Raw genomic sequence first — 17,604 nt, 5'->3', positions numbered from 1 at the left:
ACATGGGGGAGGAAATATATAAATAATTTTAAAAAATAGGAGAGAAGAATAGATGGGGATAAAAGCCAGAAGGGTGAAAAAATAATAATATTGTCGGAGAAATAATAAGTGAGAAAAACTAAACTCCATAAATAACTCTTAAAAAACAAAACTCTAAATTTGATTTGAGTGTTTTTAATTGATCTATGGAACCCCTAAAGGGACAGGTGGGACAAAAACATAAAACTAAAGGAATAAAATAATGGGTGATTTAAATAGATGGGTGAAAATAAAATTGTTGCATTAAAGAATTTATTGGGTGACAAAAACAACAGTGAAGGGGTGAAAAAGAAATGACGCCAAAACATTTTATTTAAAAAAAAAACGATCAAATCTTTTTTAATTGTATTTTTTTTACAGTAATTTACAAAGCCTCTAATGGGTGATTAAGGGCGAAAAGAATTATGCAAAAAAAAATCTAATAATGGGAGAGAAGAATAGATGGGTGATTGAAAAAAATATATAGATGAAAATGCAATATTTTGGTTAAAAAAAAAAATCAGCATTCATCCAAAAGAAATGCGGTGATGACCTCATCACCGCAGTGTCACATGACCGATGTGGTTACTGTCACAGCCACACCCACAATCTTAATGACAATGCAAAACATCATATTCAATAAAAAAAACAAAATAAGTTTTAATCAATTGTTGAAAACAGTGGAAAAATATATTTATTTTTCCGATTTGCTCTGAAATATTTTTTTAGAAAATAGCGTCTGAGTAGACGCTGACTGAACAGAATTTGTAAATAATCATTTGTTGTCAGTCTGAACGACTGATGTGATGCATGAACAAGAACTAAAACATGGCTGACCTTTACTGTTGTGTTATTCATCGGGTTTGCTACTGCATAGCAACGACTTTCACTGTCGCCCTCCATAACACACACACACACACACACACACACACACACACAGGTTATTAGTATTACATCAGCAGCCTGTGCCCTCGACCTGTGTTTTAAACCAGCGTGTGTTTGAAGCTTTGTGAAGACGTCCGCTCGTGTACATGCAACTGTGTCTGAAGGTTTAAGTGCACGCCTTCTCAGCACACCCGGCCTTTGATTGACAGGTGCTGCCTGCATGAACTGGACCTGTTTGGTTGGCAGAAAATGATGGAGAGGAGAGCAGTTGAGGGAGCGTGTGTGGGTGGATGTTGAGTTGAAAGAGTGTGGGAGGTGATGGTGAAACAGAAAAAGGTAGAAGGATGAGAGGAAAATCACAAAAAAAGACCAGACAGAATTTGAATGGAACTTTTTGTGTTTCCTATTTGTATTTTAATCTGCGTTTTCCCTCTTTACATTCAAAATCTCTCTTATGTGAAAAGGCAGTCGGAGCAATGGGTGGTTTATTATCTTTTTTTCTGGTCCAATGCGTTTTTTTCACTTTTATATTTTTTGTGGCGCTCCCTGTGATGCATCAGGGCCAATGTTTGAAACAAGTGGGTTTTCTTTCATGTGCAATCACCTCAGATGTGTTTTCACATATTTTATTGTAAAAAAAATCAAATTACAGCTCAGTCAGTAAAAAGAAATCTGCAAACATGAAAGAGAGAGAGGGGAAACAATGCAAGATGAGCACAGCAAGAAATGATTCAGAGCCTCTAACCTAGATATGAAGCTGCTTATTTACAGGCTGAAATGTAAAAGTACCTCTCACAAAAGATTGAGCACAGAGTCAACCATTTTTAGGAAATTGTAGCATGTATTATCTCAGACTTTTTTTACTGGTGTTGTTAAAGCTCTGGAAAACTATACTACTATTCAAAAATATTTATTAAAACATACATAATATCATGGTTAAAAAAAAAAGAAGTAATAATTATTAAACCAAGTAAATAAAAACAAAGTCAGCCACTTGAAAAAAATAAATAATTATTTGTGAGATATTGCAAAACACAAACCAAAAGACGCAAATGCAATTTTAACCCTCTGGACCCCAGGAAAGTGTTGTATATATAAATTCCATTTTTTCCCCAATTTTAAAAAAATATTTCAATTGTATTATTTATCATCTTTTTATGTTTTATGTCATTATAATTGTGTTATTCTGCACAAAAGAAAATTCTGAGTTGTTCTCACTTCTAGCCATGATTGTGCTGATTCCATAGAGCTGCAGGACTTTTAGATTTTATGGATATTTTATATATTTCACAGTGAAATACAAGGCCACAGTGAGTAAAACGGAAAAAGACCAAAAAAACACCCTACTTGTTGGGGTTCAGGGGTTTAAGGTAATCCTTGAATACAACTAACATTCTTTTATGTTCTTTTATCTTGTGAAAAAGTGAAAAAAATAACATTAAACATTCTTTTCTTGCCCTGACCTTTTTATTTTTGACCTCCCTGATACAATCTGTAGGTTGGATGCCAGTCGCACATTTCAAGGTCTTCATGGTTAAAACTATCGTTAAATCACGGCTGTGTTACAGTGAAATAATTCCTACTGTATTACAGGGGATTTACTGTCACTCTGGCTTTCTGCTGCTAATGAATTATTCTGTGCATGAACAGAAGGGTATTGACTTCCAATCCCAATCCAAAGAGAGAGGAGCTCTGTCCTCTGACGAGAGCTTCACCCCTCTAAAACTAGTTTACTTTTTAAACTTTTGTTCGTCTGTTATCTGCAGGAACTCATGGTTTTTAAAGTTTCTTCAAAGTTCACTACAATATCACCTACATGAACATTTTGAATATAAATAAAAATGTAGATACATGGGGCTCAGGCTGCTGGGAATGAACATTAGCTGTAGTCGAAGAGATGATATTGACATTCAGCACAGTGCTTCTATCATCCAGCTGTTTGGTTTCCTACCTAGTCCAGGAAACATTCTAAGGGAAGGCCTCTGAACATTGCATCCTTTCAAAATGATTTAGCCGAACTTACAAAAATATAGTACACCTCAAACTGACTTTGTGACAAAATGCTTGCTGGCATTCTGTCACAGTTTTCTCTTTCTTACTGCTGACGCCTCACGTCTCTATCCACTTTTGTGGAAAAGACTCTGTGTTTTGGTTCGTCAGCTTAAAAGAAATGTAGTTATTGGTTTTGATAGACCATTAAACCACCCAGCTGTTAAACATTTTCTGTTGTTTATTAGCAGATGGAAAAAACAAGGAGGCACCTCAGCCTGTCACAATACTAATAATATGAACTTATCAGTTTTATGACCAGTATCATTGTGTCTGACCTTGTTGTGTTTTCATGTTTTTCGTTTCCATTTATATCGGTCAATACATGTCATTAAAAGAGAAGTAACAAACCAGAAAAAAACATTGAACAAAGTAAACGGAGAAAGAAAATTGATAATAGACATTTGGACCAAAAAGGTGTAGGCTGAAGCATAGCCTATTACGCCTACCCTGTTACAACTCAAGTTAATTTGAAAATTTGAAATATACAATCTGTTATTTATTAATAAAAGAGATAAGCAGTCACAAAAGAGAAAACAAGACAAAAATAGTAGCCGCATAGCACGTGTCACCACTCATTGCTCTAACTTATATAAATTAATCATCCTGTTTTTAAGTATTTTTTAAAATAAGTTAATGGTATATTAAGTCTTTCTCCAATTTGTTCCATAAATTAACAGCTGTTACCGTTGTGCATCGTGATTTGGTGTTAGTTCTGGTTTTTAACTTTATGAATATACACACCCCTCTGAAATGATAATGGCTTTGTCTTAGATTGAATATTTTCCGAATACAGTCAGTCAGCATGTTGTTGTTAATTTTGAACATAAACTGTGTTGTTTTGAAATCCACCAGTTCTTTGAATTTGAGTTAATTTAGATTAATTAATAATTGATTGGTTGGATGCTTATAATCGACTTTGTTTATAAGTCGCATTGCTTTTTTTTGAAGTAGAAAAATTGGTTTGGTGATTCACTTGAATGTGTGTCGCCACACTTTTATGCAATAAGTTATATATGGTTTTATTAGGGATTGATACAAAATTTCTAATGAGTTTGTTGTTAAGATATTTTTACATTTATGTAGAATTGCCATAGTTTTTGATATTTTATTCTTTAAGAAGTTGATATGTGGCTTCCAGCACAGCTTATGGTCAATAACCGCTCCAAGGAACTTATTATCAAAAACTCTTTCCACTTCCACATTATCAATGGTAATTTGCACTCTTTGATTAATTGAACGATTTCCAAAAATAATACGTTTAGTTTTGCTTATGTTCAGAAATAACTTGTTCACATCAAACCATATTTTTATTTTTTTTGAAGTTCAGTTTCCACTGTATTCAGAATATTCTTATTGGATGTCATAATTGTAGTTAATTTATTTTTGTAATTTTTTATAAATAATTTCTGCTTCCTTAGTTCTACGTTTTAAAAATTTGTTTATACAGTACATTTTTATTTTTACAGGCATTGTCTAAGCCTTTTGTAATCCACAGCTTCTCTTCATATTTAAAGTTTTTTCTGTCGTTGCAGAGGACAATGTTTATCATATAATAGCATGAAAAAAATTCCAAGTTCCAATTTCGTTTAGATAAATCACTTTTGAGGCCCCCCAGAGTTTTCAGGAGATCTATTGCGAATCCATTTGGTACTTCCAGTTTGCGTTTTTGTCCAGTTTGCATTCTGTAAAATTGAAAAAACAGGAAAATGATCCATGATGTCATTCACAAGTATCCCACTTACAACTTTACTACCGATGTCGTTGGTAAAGATATACAGAAAGAAGTAGGTTTAAGGATGGTAGGAAATAAACCTAAGCAGAAGATTGAATCCAAAAAGTCTCTGGTCTCTCTGTGCTCATTTGTATTCAGGAGATTTATGTTAAAGTCCCCACAAACAAATATCTTCTTTTTCTCTACATTCTTGTCATATATATCTCCCATTTTATCATTGAATGTGTCAGGGCAGGACCCCGGTGTTCTATATGCACAACTTATAATTATACTCTTATATCTATCAATGTTAATTTCTACTGTAACTATTTCCATAATATTTTCTACACTTTTTTTTTTAAATTCGATTGGTAGTGAATAATTCATAGTCCTCTAGCTCGACATCAGACTCCTTCTCATACGTCAGCCATGATTCAGATACTGCGATGACACTGAACCTGTTAAACTGTTTCAAACAGTCCTTGATTTTTTCAAAGTTCCTGTGCAGGCTTCTAGCGTTGAAATGAATCAGTGAAAGCTTACCATTCATTGATACATTACTTTTGAACTGTTCGTCTGTAAAATACTCACAATAGCTCTTGGTGCTGTTGAAGAAGTTGTTCTCTGGATCAATGTTGCTCTCGGGTTCATAGAGTTTCTGTTCTGAGAAGATGAATGTTTTCAGGTTCAGCTCTTCATAGTTCATTGCCACATGATTGTAATCCACACTTTGCGATCCTGTGTTTTCAATCTCGGCGTCTGCTCCAAGTTCATCATCATCTAGTCCATCATATGGAGGAAGAAAATCCGTTTCCATAATAGAATTGTCCGTGTAATTGTCCATTATAGTTCGTTTCTTTTATTTCACGAAAGGCAAAAAACAAAAACTAATAAATAAACAAACAAACAAACTTGATAAACATAAAATAAAGAAGACATTAAATGTTGATTTGTTTCCTTAATAATGTCACATGATGTTTGACAAAAAGCAGATTTTACCCATTGTTATAAGACCAAGACACAAACAAAATTAAATATAATTGCTGCCCTGTTCTTTTTATTCATTGAGGAAATGTAATAGTTTTTTTCAAATTAATCTGTGAATTAAAATTCCGTTCTTTTAAAGAGTGTACTTGCATTATAATCTTATCTACAATCTACAATGTCCTTTAGCAGACGCTTTTATCCAAAGCGATGTGCATTTGAGAAATCATACAACACAAGCAAGGATGAAGTCAAGAAACAATACAAGAATATGCAAGAATAAGTGGCATATATTACGATGAGTCCTGTTAGGACGTAAGTGCTTTGAGGACGTAAGTGTTTTTGGGATGCAAGTACAGGTTTTTTTGTTTTGTTTTGTTTTGCTTTTTTCTGTGTGTGCTGTGTGTTGATTCTGTGTGTAGGTGATCAGTAAAGAGCTTGGTCTTCAGCCTCTTTTTGAAAATTGAGAGGGATTTAGCAGATCATATGGAGTTTGGAAGGTTGTTCCATCACCGGGGCACTACAGGGGAGAAGAGTCTGGTTTGGGACGTAGAGCCTTTCAGTGGCGGAGGAGCCAGTACGAGCTGTTCCCGAGACTGTGAGGTCATTTGGTGGGAAGGGCAGGAACAGCTGGGTATCATCGGCATAACAATGGTATAAGAAGCCATGATTGCAAATGATTGTGCCAAGTGCAGTGGTGTAGATTCACAAGAGAAGGGAGCTAGTACTGACCCTTGAGGTACCCCAGTGGATAGGTTAAATAATTTTGACACTTGCCCCTTCCAGGAAACTTTAAAAGACCGCCTCACTAGTTGGGAGCTGCCATGTTATCCATCTTTATATACAGTCTGTCGACTCAACAGACAGTCAGATGCTCTTTTTTTTTTTTTGTACACTGGATTTCTTTCTTTTTTTTAAGATTCAGTAGCTGATTAAACACTCATCGGAGCTCCATAATGTAACTGAGGTGCAGTGCTGTTATAACCAGACTAAAAAAATACCCAAATGCCACTTTCAGTACTTCACCAACCAAGTATGATAATTTGGCATAAAAACACAGCCACCAGAAGAGGGCTGGTGACCTGCCAGATGCTGGCAGAGCAGAAATACTCAAGATGAATACAAAATATACCAGCATTCATCTGGGCCTGCTGCTTATCTTCCACCCAAGGTAGAATAGTGTAAGAAGAAAAAGTCTGGGTTTTTTTCCCCTTTTTGGATCAGGAGGGAATTAATGACATTTTTTTTTACGCATTTGAAAAATAATTTCATTTCGTACACATGCATCGTTAACTGCCAAATAACACCCCGGAGAAAGTGTTAGTCATTGTGAGTGCTTTAGTGCTGCTGATGATGCATGAACGCTCTGCATAAAACATGAAAAATACAATATCTATTGCAGCAAAATGCCAGTTATATGAGTCCTAAAAAACATTAAATAAAAGCCTTGCCATTGCCGTCATAATTGCATCTTAGTTGGCTCACCTAAACGATTTTATTCCCCCAAAATTGACATCTTTCAAGAGGATTTCAACTCATTTATTAATAAATTAAGTTTCCAAATGTGAGTTAATCTGTGCCTATCAGTGCCAAGCTTCTCGGTGTTTCCTGCACACAAGTGCTCAATCACTACCTGCCATTTTCTGTGTAAACTCAGTCACCCACATGCACACTGAAAGGCATAAACACACACACACACACACACACACACACACACACACAGCTCACTCTGGCCTCAGTAATGACTCCAAGGTTGTTTGTGATGTTTCTTGCTCTCTCTCTCTGTGACAAAAGATGAATAATTCATCGCTTCTTCATCTTTATCGCTCCCCGTCTTTGCATATCTCTCCATTTACCTACAGGCCTGTTAATCACATTCACAAAAAAGCTCTTTAGATGACACACAAAAGCATCTGCATCAGATATCGAATATGATTATGAATATGATTTTATGGGGCTGAAGAGATAATTATTCATTGAAGATGAGGAATATTGCAGTTTCACACAGTAAAGTCGGAGCTAAATGAACCTGTTTTCATCAGGGACTGCTTCCTCAGCTGGACTTTTAAGATCATGATGCTGCAACAGGCAGTGGAGGAAAGTAACTGAGTACATTTACTCAAGTACTGTACAGTTTTAACTTGAATAATGCCACTTCTTCTACTTTATACTTCTACTCTACAATAATACAATACTAATAATAAACAGTAAACAGTCAAATATGATATACAGTTTTGTGATCGATTAAATTACTTAGCAGTTTATAAACCATGGTGGAATGTAACTAATTATATTTAGTCAAGTACTGTACTTTAGTACAAGTTTGAGCTACTTCAGTATTTCCATTTTGTCTAACTTTACAGTTCAACCCCACTACATTTTAGAGGCAAATATTCAACTTTTGACTGACAAAACGAGAGAATTTGATGCTTTTCTTTGTCATATATGCTAATAAAATGAATAGCTGCAGATGTTTCAGCTGTTGGCCTGATTAAACATAACATTTGAGATGTCACATGGCATGATTCACAAAAAAGGTGGGTATTCTTCCACTTCTGGCAAAAAGGAGTGTAAAAGTAAATATCCTTCCTGAAATTGAAACATTTTACCACCTATTTACTTAATTTGCTAAATTTAAATCTACTCTGATTAACTGCAAAACCAACAGGAAGGCAATTGTAATGTTGTAAATGGTTTAGTTGTCCTGCACAAAACCAAAATAACCAAATCAAACTGTGAAGAAGATAAGGTTTTCCAGTCATTTCAGAAAAGTTAAGAATTCACAGTATCTACTGTCATAATGGCACACGGTTGCAAGTCTTAGATTGACAGATGGATTTCCTTTGCTAATATTCTCAATAATATTTTATAGGTCAGTGAAATTGCCCCGGAAAAAGACCAGAGTGCCATTAAAAATGAGATCAAGTGGGCTCCAAACTCCCTCCGGAGGACATAAGTTATTTTCATAGTGCGATCAGAACGAGCACTGGCTGCGTCCCATCTTCTCTATGTGCTGTCCTGCAAATTAGGACAGCCATGAAAGCTGTGTCAACTTTCAAGAAGACGATTGGGGACAGTGAAATGTGAGCCCATCAGGGAAACGGTAAACAAAAAGCGGGGAATGAGTGTGAAAAACGATGCCAATATATTGTGGGAGTAGAGAAGAAAGAGCACGCAGGGTTTCCATAGATGCTTTTGATGCCATATGTTGCTCACTGCCAACGACTTTCAGGCAAAGTCGAAGAATGAATAATTCACAAAGGCTTTCTTATTTCTCCGTCTCTTGCTGTTTATCCTTCCTTCCTCTTTTTAACCCTTTTTCTTTTTCCCTCATTTTCTCTCCACAGACCACACATCAGTCGGAGGACTTGGGGACAGTTTTTACGAGTACCTGCTGAAGGCGTGGCTCATGTCAGACAAGACGGACACAGAGGCTCGCAAGACCTACGATGACGCCATCGAGGTACAATCAGTCTGCAGTTCTTTGCACATTTATTTCCACAGATGCCAGCTGCTAAACAAAAGACACTTTGTTTCAGTACAGTGTGCATAATCTGAGGGAAACAAACAACAACAATGTATTTGCAGCCATTTATCCTTTGAACCACGAGTTTAAAATTCTGCTGCAGAGAGAGATAAACCATCACAGTAAAACTTATCATTTGATTCTTCATTCAACAAATATGCATGCTTTATTTTTACGTTTATATGTACAGTACTGTGCAAAAGTCTTAAGCAGGTGTGAAAAAATGCCAGAATAGATGCTGGTTTAAAGGCAAAGGTTGGTTGCACCAAATATTGATATAGATTAAGATTTACTTCAGTTCACTCACTTTGCATTTTTTTAATTGATAAAAAATAAACTATTAACACTATTTTTGAAAGCATTCTTATTTTACAGCATTTTTTTCACACCTGCCTAAAACCTTTGCGCAGTACTGTATATGTTGGTTATACAGGACAACATTTGATTTCACTAAATATACAGTTAAAGTAATTGTTTTTCATTGTGTATCTTTGTTAATGGACATAAATAAATAAAAAACATAAACCAGGCCCAGCATCACCAAAATATCTGAACTAATGTTTCAGACGTGTAGTCATGGTTCAACCTGCAGCAGCTTGAACAATAACAGCTCTAATTTTATTTATTTAATTTTTTTCCAGTTGTCAAGGCTGTTTGGTTCAGACCTCTTTGCTTTGTATGTAGAATCTGTACAGAGAGAAACAACACGATGTGCAGTTCTACCACCATTATTGTTTGGAATGCACTCGTCCCTGTCGCCGCTCATTGTTCACATACTGCTGCTGCTCTGTTACACAGTGCTGCCGTCTCCTCTCACCTTGTTCTGTAATGCCACATCGCAATGTTAATTCACAGATTCACCAATTATTACGCTGTTGCAGAATCAGTATGTCTTAAGGCGAAATGACGGCAGAGCTCGTTATGGTACTTTTGCAGAAAAGCAGTATGAAAAGGCACAATAACGGAGTGGGCAAGGTCATTAACTACGTCTGCAGGAGCTGATTGTGTCATATAAACAAAACAAAGACAAATAATATGGACGGATACTTTCAGCAGTTTTATATCAGGTTATAGCTGCTTTCTTTAGCAGTAATGTGGCTGCTGTTACACCACCTGTTGCTCACCAGCACTGTGACCCCCCTCCTGTCTTCTTACCACTCGTCCCAAGGTCTCTCTCCGCCCACGACGTCTGTGCACCAAGTGATTGTTGCATTTGTGTCTAGAATATGTCTCTGCAGCTGCTGCATTCACAAGACCACAAATGCAAGATCCTTGGATGTTTTTTATGGCTTTTCTGACTCGGTTTCAGAACCGCAATATCCCTATCATCGAATTAAAAACACTAAACTCACTCTCTGCTCACAGTCTTCAGTCCCAATCTTTCCAAGAGTGAGATATCCTTTTGTTTCAAATAATGTGAGAGGACTGAATTTAGCAGGAAGCAGATGTTCGTGGTCTTTAGCTGATGAAGATGTCTGTCAATCATTAAGGGTGCAAGAGAGTGAGCAGAACAGATGCTGCGGAGCACAGGGTGACGGATGTGGCTGGATTTTAAATTCTGCTCTCACCACTTTTCTTCTGTTGTCTTCTTTTTGACCCTCTTCACCCCCAAACACACACAATCACTTAATATTCCATTCATAACCTCCATCCACATGCACTGAATACTGTGTCATTGCCTTTCCTTTTCTGACCTTATCTCAACATTCTCACCCAACATATACATTTCACACATCCTAATGCTCTGTTTTAATCACTACCTGCATGCAAATACACTCACACACACATATATGTACGCTTCGTTATACATTTTCATCCTCTGTTCACATTATCACTGAAAACCTACCACAAAACACAACACCTAATAATTTACCACACACACACACACACACACACACACACACACACACTCCCAACCCTCCAGGCAATTGAGCGCCACCTGATTCGCAAGTCCAACGGCGGCCTGACGTTCATTGGTGAGTGGAAGAACGGCCACCTGGAGAGGAAGATGGGCCACCTGGCGTGCTTCGCCGGAGGCATGTTCGCATTGGGCGCTGACGGCTCGCCCGACGACAAGGCGGGACACTACCTGCAGCTGGGAGCTGAGATCGCACACACCTGCCACGAGTCCTACGACAGGACAGGTGAGCAGGGGCACACACACACACACACACACGTTTACTTTTATTGTGAATAAACTAATAGCAGCAATCTGAATATAACTTTAAATTTTTTTCAATGGTGTTTATTACATTGAAACCATTATTACAGCCCTGATTCCAAACAGAATGTGATCATTTGATGATCCTTTGACATATATTGAATTGAAAACTGCATAAAGACACTTATGTGTATATAATGACATTTAACTCTTTGCAATTACCCAAAACAAAGCTTAAAATTGTGATATTTCTGTCAAAATCTCAGAATTCTACATGTCTCATTTAATACCAAAAATGAAATAACTAAATATTGTTAAAAATATAAAATTGTGTGACACTGTGAAGCCATGATTGATTCTGCTGAGACGAACAGTCTCGAGACAAATATTCACTGATAGTCAGGCAGAACTGCACAAAAGACATGTTTCAGCCATGATTGTGCTGATTCCATAGAGCTGCAAGACTTATATAATTAAGAGAACACAGTGAGTAGAATGTAAAAAAGCGGGGAAAAACCCTGAAACGGCTTGTTGCGATTAAGAGAATTAAAACATGCTTCATTGCATCTGTTTTAGTTTTAATAGTCCTGTAAGTCGCTGTGTTTCTCAGCTAAACTGCCTGTAGACTGAACTCTGGTGGCTGCCGCTGTGCATTACACAAAAAAACAGTATGAAAAACAGTTTACATAATCAAAAAGCAGCATCTTTATCTTTGATGCTGTTGACAGTCATACCTGCCGTCTTTTGAATTCAGGATTTAATGCATTCGGTTTTCTTATTTGGTATCTGGGTTGTATTATGTTTTTTTAGTTCTTAATTTTGATAATTTTTCTTTTATTGTTACAGTATCATGTTCTATAAATGCACATGTATGACCTCAAGGCTTCAAACAAGACTTACATTTGTATTTGCTTCATTTTATTAAAAAAATAGCCTGTAAGTGGTCCACTGTGAAGGATTGCAAGCAATTATTCACCCTAAAGCACCATAAATCCAGTGAATCTGTATCGGGAATTATTTATATATATCTTTAAAGACTGGTAGGTTGATCGGTCACGTTTTTATTTATTATATTTTCAGTCGCTGGAAGCGTAAATTTATCATCTAATAGAAGGAAACCTTTAAAAAAAAAACCTGCTCCTCGACGATGATCAATAGTTGTCAGCAACGAAACACCAGCGTCTGATCTTGCATCATGATTGTATGTGTAAGTGTGTGTGGATAGATATTGTGTCGTTGCTCTGAGAAAAGAGGAGACGTTGCCTTGGCAACAAATGAAGATGGAGAGTGCGAGCGTGTGAGACAGAGGGCAGGAGGAAAGGGGGGGAGGGGAAGAGAGAGAATGAGAGGAGGTGGGGGGAGATAGAGAGAGGGATGGAGAGGAAGGGAGAGAGGGGTTGAGAGAGAGAGGTTTCTAGTTAGGTAGTGGGGAGTTTTATAGCAGTGGTCAGGCTGTCTAGGTGGGCCTGTTAGTTGTTAATTGTGTGTGTGTGTGTGTGTGTGTGTGTGTGTGTGTGTGTAAATCCTTACAAATACACTCCTGTCAGCATCCCATCAACTCCTCAGTAATTTTCCACAGCCTTAATGCCCATCACACTTAATTGGCAGGGGAAATAGTGGTTGTAAATCCAGTAAAATCAACAGATCTGAGGCTTTATCAGGCATGAATTTATATCAAGTAAAGATAATGTTTATCTCCTCTCCTGTTTTCTTCTTTCCCTGTTTCTCCAATCATTTACTCACCCTTTTTCATCTTTCACTCATTTCTACTTTGTTTTATTTTTGGTTTCTTTCCTTGTTTTAATTTCAACTCTTTCCTTCTTGTTTTTTCTGTTTTTCCTTCCTCACCATTTTCAATTCCCTCATCTCCTCTCAAATTCTTCAAATGTATCCTTTTTTCTATTCTCCCCATATCTATTTATTTTATCTTCCCTCTTTTTCTTTCTTCTTTACCTTATTTGCATTTCCCTGCCATCTTCTTTTTGATTCTTCAAATTTGTCCTCCTCTCTTCTCCATCCATTTATTTTTTCTTTTCTGTGTCACCATCTCCTCTGTCCCCCTCCATTTCCCTGTTTTTCTTCTTCCTCTTCTTCCCTCTAGTGTTGAAGCTCGGCCCGGAGGCCTTTAAGTTCGACAGCGGCCTGGAGGCGGTGGCCGTGCGGCAGAACGAGAAATACTACATCCTGCGGCCGGAGGTCATCGAGACATACTGGTACATGTGGAGGTTCACCCACGACCCCAAATATCGGCAGTGGGGCTGGGAGGCAGCACAGGTAAATAATAAAATCTTTAAATAAATCCAATATTCATTTTGAGTTTAATGACTATAGATAGACCTCTGCACGGCATGAGACATCTATTTCCCCCCTCATGAGTTTTTATTTTCTTTCTGTCGACTTGAAATGTGTTCTACGACACCATAAAATTACTATTTTTGTCAATGGAGTCTTGTGTATTCGGCGAACATGGTGCCGTTTCTATTTAAAGAAAATTATTACAGTCTTTAGCAAACGAGTTCTTCTCTGTAGGGATCTTTTATTTTATTCACTGCTGGGATCATTAAAAGGCAGAAGCAGCTTGTGTGTATATTCACTATACCTTCAGTTGGTATGGCAGCAATGAAGTGCTAGTTAATGATAAATGTTCTGTACTGTGCTAATATTAGCACCACAGGTTTTATGCTCCCTTCTGATCAGAAGAAACGTATATCTCCTTCCAACCTCTCTGGGTAATGAGTGTCATTATTAGTTGTGCATCAGACAAAATGTTTGAACCATGACAAGCGAAAAATCAGCAAAACCAGCTTAAAAATAAAGCAAATCTGACATTATTGCATTAGAGTTTATGGAGAAGAGCAGCAGTGGTAGGACCCTGGACAGAGCTGATGCTTCAGTTTGATTGGCTCGTCTGTTTTCTTAACTTCAAACATAAAAAATGGAACAGCGCCCAAAGTCAGAGTCCCTTCGTCATGAACTCGAGGTAAATCCATTCACCCTGACTTCATGACGGAGTTATCTGACATCACACAACAATGGCAGCACCCATGAAAACACACATTATAAATGGTAAATAATCAACTTAAAAGCAAACATAAAGTAGCACGCTAACGTAACACACAATTACGCACCAATACGTCGGTTGCAGAAGGAATCAGAAGTCTGCTTAAAAAAAATCATCATCATCTTTAATCACTGTATTGAACATGTCGTGTTGTGTGGTGGGCTGCCAAAAACTGAAAAGGTACTAAAGCAGTTGTTCCTCTATTCATGCCAGGATGTTATCAGATATAAATTAGTTTGAAAGTGAAGTGTGAGAATCTGCTTCCAGCTGTGGATCAGTTGGCAGAGCGGTCGCCACCTGATGGAGGGTGGGTGGTTCGATCCCTGACCATGGCAGCCTACGTGTCAAACCATCCTTGGGCAAGATGCTGAAGCCCAAACTGCTCCTGATGCTGCGTTCATCTGTGCGTGAATGAATTCCTGATGGTGACAGGTTTAGGGTAGCCTCTGCTACCAGTATGAATGTGTGCGTGACTGTGTTGAATGAGCGCAGTCTGTAGTGTTACAGACTGTGTAACCCTAACCCTTTGACTGGTTGCAAAAGACTAGAAAAGCTATATAAGTGCAGTACATTTAAACTGAGGTCCAACGCAGGTAATACACTTGCATAAATCAGGTGAATGGGGTTGGAAAGAACAGGATATGGTGCTGTTAAGGATATATTTGGTGCTGATCTTAAAAATACAAAGACATTCAGTTTTCGTTGTGGTATGAACTGATGTTCGAAAAGCACAGTCAGAGATTAAATAAAAGATTATTAGCAGACGGCACTAATATCAGGTTCATTCTCTTCGCCTGAAGCAATGTTAGTGGTAGAAAAATATTTAAAAGGAGCTGTTAGACTGAGCTTTCTTATTAGAAATAAACATAATTTAATATCTTAGTTGATATAAAATAATGACTTCTTTATTTGATGTGGATGCTGTGGTTTGAAATTAGTAAATGTCAAAGCTCCCGATTATATTTATTTTCTATGTTTTGTGTTCGTGGAGAGTGAAAGTATTTAAACAGTGCGGGGAGCTGCAGTTTGAAACTATGATTTAATATCGACTTTTCAGTCACAAGATCAGACTGTGTGTAATTGCGAGTCTACATTTATCTCCAGCGAAATGAAAAGGTGTTTTTTGTGGCATTTCCTCTCTGTGGCTGTGACACCTGTGGCAGGGAACTGTTTTAGGCTTCATTTGAGCTGGTGAAAACCAGATTTAGTGCAGGTGTCACTGAGCTGCAGACAGCAGGAATGATGCTGCTGCAAGTGGCCACTAATGTACAGAAACACTTTAGTTTTCTGTGTGTGTTTCGTGAGAGCTTGTGGGTCTTTCAGGTTTTATTAGTTATTTATTCTTTCCTTTTGTGTTTTAATAAGAAAGTAGAACAGAAATGAAAGCACTCGGCTGCTCCTCTCCTGACAGGATTAAAGAGCTCATCTTCGTGTCTTCTCCGACCGCCCTGTTCATCACACTTTCTTTTTTTCCTCTCCCACTCTTTTCATACTCTCTCTTTTCCCTTTTTCTCCTGCCAATCTTCTTGCCACCTATTTTTCCTCCATTTTGAAGCAGTGAAACTACTTCTCTTTGTTTTTCTGAGTGGGAGTAAGTACTCGTGTGGAAAGCAAATACTTTGGCAGAGTGTGTTTATGATGTGTGATTGTGCTGAGGATGAGTGACACTAAAGAGAGCTACTGCTGAAGGGCTTGTCTCTGCCTCGCTTTCATTATTTAATATTTTATATATACATGCATACTAATGCACACAACGGAGCATATATGTTGGACTGATTTTATTTAGTTTTGTAGTGGCTGTTTAGAGACTGATTCAGCCTTTGTGCCTCACTTTCAAAAAGTTGCTCTGATGTTCTTATAGGACAAAATGTTTGCATCAAAAGAACTGCTTTTATATATTTATACAACTCATGTATAGATATTATTTTTCAATTTTGCTGAATTAAATTATATTTAAATTTTAAATTTACCCGACTTCAGTCCTGAATATAACTACCAAATAGCCATTAATTTTTGGACTTTTAACCCTGTAAATGCCAGTGTGGTTACCTAATGCAGCAGCTGTTTTTTAATGAAACTTGACTGCTCAAGTCCAACATGTTGTAAAAACAACAACATACATTATAACTACATGTAGTCTAAAGCACTGTGGGTGGAAACGTGTATGAATCTCTATTGCTTTGTCCAAATTCCATATTTCATACTGTACTAAATGTATACAGTATGAACATTTTTTCTTATTCCGAACAGCTCCTCAATTTGCATTTCTTTGTGGCAAAATAGTCTTCATCAATAGTAGGCATACTCAAAAGTATTTAGCATGGATTTGGGCTATCTTGGATGCTCTTATTTTATGCTTCCTGCTTTTTCTTCTGCCTCTTTTGCACTTTTCCATCTCTAAAAACGTAGCTTTTTGTATAATTTTCATGTCTTTTTATGTTTCTTACTTGTTTCTTTCACTCACATACAACTTTTTTTCTCACACAACGCCCTGAGGCTTTCTACATGTTCACACGAAGCTCAGTGTCCTCTCTCCCTCTACTGGTCTCCTCACCCTTCACACACACACAGACAGACACACACACACACACTCCCCGTGCACCCAAACTGCATCCATCTGCTCCACTAAACCTGCCTCTGTTTGTCACGCTTCCTCTTTTCACAGTAGCGTGTGTGTGTGTGTGTGTGTGTGTGTGTGTGTGTGTGTGTGTGTGTGTGTGTGTGTGTGTGTGTGTGTGTGTGTGTGTGTGTGTGTGTGTGTGTGTGTGTGTGTGTGTGTGTGTGTGTGTGTGTGTGTGTGTGTGTGTGTGTGTGTGTGTGTGTGTGTGTGCGTGCAGTTTTACCCATGTGTGTGTCAGTGTGTTAAAGTGAAGCCCAGCTGGAGTTTGAAATGTGTCCTCACTTAGCAGCTGCAGACACACTGCTCCTCCTTCTCCTCCTCCTACAGGTAGACTTTTTATCAGATAATTTATTTACACAGATGGTCATTGTGTGTGTGTGTGTGTGTGTTACATGTATAGGTATACTGTAACACCTGAAGAATATCTGAAGTTGTCAGTGTTTGTTTGATTGTGTGTTTTGTGTCTTTTAACTGCCCAGACATAATGAAGGACAGACTTGGTGTGTGTTTTGCGGGACACTGCAGTCTAAATCCAGAAGGGCAAACGCACATCGGGCGCAGCAGTCCATGAATAACATGAATTACG

General features: G+C 37.6%; 1 protein-coding gene across 1 annotated transcript in view; it reads left to right on the top strand.

The window, feature by feature from the left end:
* Nucleotides 1-17,604, top strand: part of man1a2 (mannosidase, alpha, class 1A, member 2) — a 161,590-nt gene that overhangs the window by 131,623 nt on the left and 12,363 nt on the right. Inside the window, exons 10-12 of the mRNA XM_059343553.1 lie at nucleotides 8,998-9,113; nucleotides 11,101-11,320; nucleotides 13,439-13,611. Coding sequence (XP_059199536.1) covers nucleotides 8,998-9,113; nucleotides 11,101-11,320; nucleotides 13,439-13,611 — 509 coding nt within the window. The remainder of the gene's footprint in view (nucleotides 1-8,997; nucleotides 9,114-11,100; nucleotides 11,321-13,438; nucleotides 13,612-17,604) is intronic.

This window comes from Centropristis striata, chromosome 10, assembly GCF_030273125.1.
Source record: "Centropristis striata isolate RG_2023a ecotype Rhode Island chromosome 10, C.striata_1.0, whole genome shotgun sequence".
Taxonomy (NCBI): Eukaryota; Metazoa; Chordata; class Actinopteri; order Perciformes; family Serranidae; genus Centropristis; species Centropristis striata.
Note: the sequence above shows the minus strand (reverse complement) of the source record. Positions and strands in the feature narration are given on the sequence as shown.